The following is an 8135-nucleotide window of genomic DNA, read 5'->3' on the forward strand; positions in this document are numbered from 1 at the left end:
TGACTAAATCGCATGATTCTATTTGAAAATTTGAGTGCAGTGATTGCGAGAAATAGCTGGGTATAGCACATAAGCTTGGTCTGTTGGTTCCTAACTATAGTCTTGGTCTCTAAGACAGCGACCCGGACTAGGTCGTGTCTTGCCTAATTCCCTATAGTTATGGCTCTGATACCAATTTGTCACACCCTAACCGATGGCGGAACCATCGGGGCATGGCACTGAGCGAAACAGATTGTCCAGAAGTTTCCACAACAACTATCATTACTATTTAGTTTAATTAATACGTCCCATACCATATCCCAAATAGTAAAACAAATTATTACAGATAACAACTAGTCAAATGTTCTGTTCCGACAACTCAGATTCAAATATAAATAATATAATTGTTCAAATGCTTCTAGAGACTCGTTCTGCAAGATCTACAGACAACTATGCTCTAGACGCTTATTCTAAGCTCGCCTTCCTAGCAGATAAGCATTCTAATTGCCTGTCACATACGTTAAAATAAAGTCAATACATAAAATGTAAAGGTGAGCATACAAGTTTGATATAGCATATAGAGTTCGAAATAGTTTACGCATAACCAACACGTACACAGAGGAAAACGAAGCATGTTAATTATCGACATGGATCTATCGATTCCAATGACTGCGGGTTGACTGCCCGAGGCAGTTCGCAATACATGATTACCACTGTAATCCATGCAAGTAATTGTCCTTAACAACCCCCGTGTGAACGGGTGCTGAGTCCAAATTATAGTACTATGTCGTTAAGGCAGGTAGACAACATTCCACGTGTAAACTTAACAACAAGCATTCATTTAGTCACGTAATACATGCAGAACGGTTAGCGTTTAAATAATTGAGTAGTGTGTTCGATTGTGTTTTTAGATAAGTAACCTATGTAACACCCAAAAGTGCTAAAGCAAAAAGGGTTCGTGTAACATCCTGTTTTGTGAACCAATAAAATTATATTTAAAATTTATAATTTATATATTGTTGAACGACTAAGTAACGAGTAAAATGGTTAGTTGAAATATTTAGTTGAAATATGAGACATCTGTACAAGCCTTGGCTATTATAAGAGACCGTTTAATATTAATAATTAAATATATTATTTTATTTACCTTACTCCGTTTTTAATGAAACTTAGGTTAAAACGTAGATAAAAATAGGCTCGTTCTAATGACATATTCGTCGTTTTATAAAACGTCATATTTTAAAAGTTATACAAGAAAAACGAGTGAAGCAGCTGAATTAATATAACTAAGCTAGCTAGCAAGCACGTCAATGTCCCACGTCGCCCAGAAAGGAATTGAGGTGCCTGCTTGCTTCATATATATATAGGAGTTAAATTGTAGGATTTTAGATACACCAAAATTTTAACGGGAACGCTCTAGTATTGAGAATCCCGCGTATACAATACCCCGTTGGGTGTTGTTAGTAGTCGTTTTTGGAGCACGAGTAGGAGTAGGAGTAGGGAAACTCTACATCAACGTGCCGTAGATAGTCTTGAGGTATACTCTCGTTTAAGTTTATGTTTAGGTATTTATTATTTATTTTTAGTAGTTAATATTAGTTTTATTATTAGTAATAATATATTAGTGGTAGTAGTGTTAGTATTATTTTTAGGTACTAGGGTTATTGTCAGGGGCGGGTATTGGGTAGCCTAGCCTTAGTTAGGCATGGACTGATCAACCATGCTTAAACAAGGTAGGGTTAACCAATATCCAACCATGATAATGACTAGTTAGGTGTACCATTACCTAACTTAGGATTATGTAAATTGTGTCAGGACCTTGAGATAGTACCTGATCATACTAGCAATTGTATCAACGGTTAGCTACTAGCAAGAGGTGAGTTTTATGAATGCTTTTCAAATGTGAACATGCTTGTCCTAAACTGTAATAATATGGCATGACTGTTGTACGCATGTATATCACCTGAGCATGACATACACATGATATTTGTGGTCCCTTATACGTGCCGCTACGGCGGGATTTGTCGGTACTACACCTGTGGTGTAGTGGGCATTAACTGTATGGTTATATAAGTTACGTGGTAACGTTGGGTTATGATAACATGGGCGGGTACAAGTCATGATTAAATAATGTGAATTGTAAATTTTGTATATTCATAAACTTACCAGTGTAATATCTGACGTCTTTTAAGCATGTGTCACAGGAAATGATGGTTAGTCTTGGGCGGGTTGTTTATCTCGGATAGGCGTGACTAGTGAAATAAAGTATCTCAAACTTTCTTATCTGGTGGAAGTTTTGCGTGACCAGCTAATAGTAGTTTGACCAAACTTTGTACCTTTAAGTTTCCAACTTTTGTACATTACCGTTTGTATCAATAACGTAAGTGTTTACTGGTAAGTTTGTATCAATTGTGTATGGTGCATCCTTATCTGGGTGTGGTGTCACAGTTGGTATCAGAGCCAAAGGTTTTAGCGAATTAGGTATTTGGTATGGATACCTAGGCTTCAACCTAAGAGAACACGCCAGCTTATGTAATTTTTAGGATGCTCTCGCTGACTTTGAAATACAAATAATAGATAAATTCGGGTATGAACTTACGAAGGATATAGAGTCATTAGAAAATACCCATAGTAATAATTACAACCTATAAATCCTCATTTCGTTACCACTTTGTACACACTGCCCTTAACAATAATTACTCGTAAATCTTGTCTTCTTTACTCGTTAGGAGAAAATAATAGTAATAATAATAATAATAATAATAATAATAATAATAATAATAAAATCTAAAAGATAAAATGTAATACGTATATGTTGTATACATGAAGTGCATATATATAATGATACTTGTGTATTATTTAAGTAAGTAATATTTCTTCTCAATCAAGTATCATAGAGTAAAAAAAAAAATGAAGGCGGCCAATAGCGTAGTTCATTGTTAATATAAATAGAATATTGAAGTAGTATTTTTCATGAAAAATATAGAAAATGTCGGCAGAACCTTCGGTTAACAACAATCGTCAACCTAACCCATCAGTTAATCCTGCTCGTCATAGCGAACCTGTAAAATTAGGAGATGACATGATCGATCGGATTGCCGTCCGAGTTGCGCAAATCCTTGCCAACGCACAGGGACACGAACGTCAGAATACAGAACGATCAGGGCAATCTGAGGGAAGCACTGCACCTACACCTACACCAACTCCACGAGAAGAACCTCGCCCGGAAAAGAAGGTAGATGATACGAAAGTATCTAAAGCTATAGAAACATAAATCTCTAAAGAATGTAATTACAAGACTTTCATTTCATGTAATCCTCCTTCATTCGACGGGAAGAAAGGTGCTATTGAGGCACATGAATGCCTAAGTGAGGTAGAAGCCATTCTAGACGTCAGTGATTGCCATGAAAGAAATAAAGTTAGGTTTGCTGTTCATTTGTTTAAATCCGAAGCCTTATTTTGGTGGAGGATACAAAAGCAAACTAGAGGTGATGATCTGGCACATCGCCTGAGTTGGAAGGAGTTTTCAGAACTGTTTACAAATTACTTCTGTCCACCAAGCGAAACTGACAGAATAGAAAAGGAATTTTTGCATCTTGAGCTCGGAAATAAGACATACCGGGAATATGTCACCAAATTCAATGAAATGTCTCGAATAGTGTCTTACTTGGTGAACCCTGAAGAAAATCGTATTCGAAGATTCCTGTGGGGACTCCCCACAGAATATCGCACGTTTATCAAGTCTACCAAACCAACTACCTATCATGATGCAGTAGAGGCTGGGGCAACTATCGCCACTGAGATCCAACAAAAGAAAACCCCAGAAACTATCCCGAAAAGGAAATGGGAAAACTACCAAGAACAAAAGAAACCCAATTACAGAGATTTCAAGAGGCAACGAGGACCCCCACCTAGGTGTCCAACTTGTGGAAAAGGACATTCCGGTCCATGTAACCAGTTAGTCTGTAGAAACTGTAAGAAACCTGGACACAACTATCGTGATTGTAGAGAGCCACGTAAGTGTTTTAAGTGTGGAGACGGGCCACTATAGTGATAGGTGTCCTAAGAGGAGTGAGGAACCTAATAAAGCAAGAGGGAGAGCTTTTGTTCTGAATACTGAAGAGGCTCGTAGGAACCCTGATGTCATAACAGGTACATTTCTCCTTAACAACTTTTATGCTAAAATACTATTTGATACTGGTGCTGATTGAAGTTTTATATCTGAGCACTTTAGAGTTTTGATTAATCAAACTCCTTGTAAGCTAGATAAGCCATTTATAGTAGAACTAGCAGATGGGAGGGAAGAAGAAATTGTGAGTGTGGTAAAGGATTGTACCATCCAGATTAGTAAGACCCCAATATCCATAGACTTACTACCACTGAAACTTGGAGAGTTCGACGTAGTAATAGGAATGGATTGGTTATCTAGTCACCAAGCTCAAATATTGTGTGATAAGAAGCAAATTCAAATTAAGGACCCAAAAGGGGGAACTGTAACAATTGATGGGGAAAGACCTAGTAAACCCATAAGTTTTGTTTCCATGATAAAAGTATCCAAGTGTATTCAAAAGGGTCATTTAGCTTACCTAGTATATGCACTAGAGGCAAAGGAAGAAAAGAAACTAGAAGAGGTAGCAGTAGTGGCTGAATTCCCTGAAGTATTCCCTGAAGATCTTCCCGGATTACCACCTGACAGACAAATTGAGTTTAGAATCGACTTGATCCCAGGAGCAACCCCTATTGTCAAAGCCCCGTACCGCCTTGCCCCGACTGAAATGAAAGAGTTGAGAAACCAACTCCAGGAGTTACTGGACAAAAGATTCATACGTCCTAGCACGTCACCATGGGGAGCGCCGATTCTCTTTGTCAAGAAGAAAGATGGCTCAATGAGGATGTGTATTGATTATAGAGACCTGAATAAGATCACTATAAAGAATCGATACCCACTCCCAAGAATCGATGATCTTTTTGATCAATTACAAGGCACAAGCTACTTCTCGAAGATAGACCTAAGATCTGGGTATCATCAATTAAAGGTTAGAGAAGAAGATATACCCAAGACTGCCTTTAGGACAAGGTATGGTCACTACGAGTTCCTAGTGATGCCTTTCGGCCTCACTAATGCACCAGCTGCCTTCATGGACCTTATGAACCAAGTCTGCAAACCATACTTGGATCAATTTGTAATCGTCTTCATAGATGATATCCTAATCTACTCTAAGAGTAGAGAAACACACGAGGGTCATCTCTGTGCCATTCTTAAGTTACGAAAAGAAGAAAAACTTTATGCCAAGTTCAGTAAGTGTGAATTCTGGACTAGGGAAGTCCAATTTTTAGGGCATGTTGTTAATGAAAAAGGCATACAAGTGGACCCAACAAAGATTGAAGTAGATAAGAATTGGGAGGCACCAAGAAATCCCACAGAAATTCGACGTTTCCTAGGGCTAGCAGGGTATTATAGAAGGTTCATTCAAGATTTCTCTAAGATAGCGATGCCTCTAACGACACTGACTCAGAAAAATACCCCATTTGTCTGGGGCAGCCAACAAGAAGAAGCTTTTAATCTTTTGAGAACAAAGTTATCCAGTGCCCCAGTACTTGCATTACCCGAGGGTACCGAAGATTTTGTAGTATATTGTGATGCTTCTCATTATGGACTAGGGTGTGTGTTGATGCAAAGAGGCAAAGTTATCGCCTATGCATCTCGACAGTTAAAGATACATGAAAGAAATTACACCACCCATGATCTTGAACTCGGAGCAGTAGTATTTGCCCTCAAGATATGGAGGCATTATTTATATGGAACTAAGTGTGTGATCTGTCACACCCCGACCACGTAAAACATCAAATCGTGGCGGAAACGTCGGGGAGTGTTGTAACAGAATTATTGTTCCACAACCAAGGTAATTCAAATAATATTTTATTCATCACCCAAGGGTGGAATACATTGTTTCAAACGAGAACCCACAAGTTACATTGTCTTAAAATAAAAAGAAATAAAGTACATAACAAGTTTTAACTAGTCTAGATCCATTTTATCGTCACTAAGGCCCAAGTCCATCCTAGTGTATCACGATCATCCTATGCATTTGCTCCTGAAACACATGTGAAAATAGGTACGTCAGCATAAAAATGCCTGTGAGATACATAGGTTTTGTGAAAATAGGATCCATGACTTAGGTTTTTAGAAAAAATGTTTAATGAAATGTAGTCATGAACCTTGTTGATTGTATTGTTTGTAAATCATTTGAAAAACGATGGTAGATATGTATTTTTGAAAGAATAATGTATGGTTAAATGAATAACCAAGTAAAATAAGTTGTATAAAACAAGTTGTTTGTAAAACAATGTATTGTGAAAATATGTTATATAGCTAAACTGAAATGATTTAAACAACGCTGCGATGCGTAATATCATACAAACACTTATATATAGGAAGTACCAGCGGCGTATCCACCATGTTTGTATCATATTACACACGCCTCGTTACTTAAATCACTTACTCAAACAAACCACCAATGTAAACATGTTTATGTTTAACCAAATGTCAAAATGTTTATGCGAAAAACCATGTCTAACGTCAAATGTAAATCATGTAATGTGTGTAATAATGTCAAAATGTCTATGTCAATGTCAATCATGTCATGTGTAAACAAGATGTCATGTATGGTAAGTGAAATATGTATCAACTAAACCATAGGTGAAAATGCACAAAACAAAGTATTGAAGTAAAACTCAGTTTAAATCAACGTTATGTTTTGTGGAGATGCATGCTATACTGAATACAAACATTTATGCGGTATTGTGAAAATGCATACATTCAAGCCTTGTGACTGTGGTGATAAACCTTTAAACAAATTAAAGGTCTATCGGTTTTTATGTTTAAATCGAATTCGGTCATTCCTTTCATCCAAACATACCCAGGATGTCAGGAACGGGAGTTGTCAATTCCTATGGTACCACTACCTACTAACGAGCGGCGTGATCAAAGTTAATGAATGTATATGGTCCCACTTAAACAAACCAAATGTCATACCCAAAATATAAACATGTGAAAACAATGCACTAAGTATGTAATCAAATGTACACACATAGCGTGAAATATCATGTAAAACAAATGTACTAAGTATGATGAACATACGTAGCATGAAAATGGTAAATCGAATGTACTAAGTATGATGAACATACATAGCATGAAAATGTCATGTAAAACAATGTACTAATGAACATAGCATGTATATAATGCGAAAACATGAAAGCATGCAAGTAACAAGTAGGCACATGTGTTTCACCCCAAAATGTTTGAAAAACAGTAAAAGAGGGGTCTATGTACTCACTTGAGATTGCTTAGAAGTCGTAGGATAACCACCAAGCAATGCTAGAAGATCACGGAATCAAACGGCACCTATATAGGTATCTACATTAATAAACGGACCTATCGGAGGATCGGGTAGTACGAGGTTTTGTAAACCAAATAAGTGTGGGAACTTATGTAATATGGTCTGACAAAGCCTATGTACTAAAACGAAACCTATCCTAAGTGCTCTTGACCCGTTACGACCCGCTTAGGTAGCTTATGCTACTTTAACGCGTCGTTCGCGTAGAACGCGTTCGGAATGCCTAACTAGCCCTATGACAAGTAAGATGTGCCTTAACATGTTTAATATAGTTGCTAAATCAGTTTAGATACCAAAGATTGTGTTATATAGGCTTAAAATGAAATTTGGCGTAAAAAGGGTATTTTGGTAATTTACCTGAGGCACATACATTACCTATCATACAACTAGTTAAACGATGTGACCATAAGGTATAACCTCGGAAGGTTATTCCCTATACAACTATGGTCACCTAAAGTGTTTGGTCGGATCCTAATGATCGACCAAATGGGTCGGGTTCGTAAGCATAAGCGATTGATTAGATCGCTTACCTTACGACCCTTAGACAACCACAAAACTAGAAGCGACGAGCTAAACATGCTAGAACATGTTTAGTGAAGTTAGAAAACAGGTTTGTTATTAAAACAAACGGTTTTAATACCCTAGAGTAGTTTGGTTACAAAATACGCGAGAAAACGCATTTTGGCCGAAACTACGACTCGTCACTGAGCCTAGATAACGTGGTAATCAGTAGGTATAGTCACTAGGGACTATAACCAT

The 8135-nt window shown here is 37.4% G+C and overlaps 1 protein-coding gene and 1 long non-coding RNA gene across 2 annotated transcripts; both read left to right on the forward strand.

Moving 5' to 3' along the window:
* Window positions 1-1476: 1476 nt before the first annotated feature.
* On the forward strand, window positions 1477-2269 carry LOC110926681. Its single transcript, XR_002585342.1, has 3 exons — window positions 1477-1516; window positions 1795-1855; window positions 2184-2269. It is a non-coding gene; the product is annotated as an uncharacterized LOC110926681 (long non-coding RNA).
* Window positions 2270-2968: 699 nt separating this feature from the next.
* On the forward strand, window positions 2969-4030 carry LOC110926679. The gene is made up of 2 exons (XM_022170404.1): window positions 2969-3214; window positions 3278-4030. Exons 1-2 carry the CDS (start codon window positions 2969-2971, stop codon window positions 4028-4030), a joined length of 999 nt encoding a protein of 332 aa, XP_022026096.1.
* The last annotated feature ends 4105 nt before the right edge of the window (window positions 4031-8135 follow it).

The sequence above is a fragment of the Helianthus annuus genome, chromosome 7 (assembly GCF_002127325.2).
Source record: "Helianthus annuus cultivar XRQ/B chromosome 7, HanXRQr2.0-SUNRISE, whole genome shotgun sequence".
Lineage (NCBI taxonomy): Eukaryota > Viridiplantae > Streptophyta > Magnoliopsida > Asterales > Asteraceae > Helianthus > Helianthus annuus.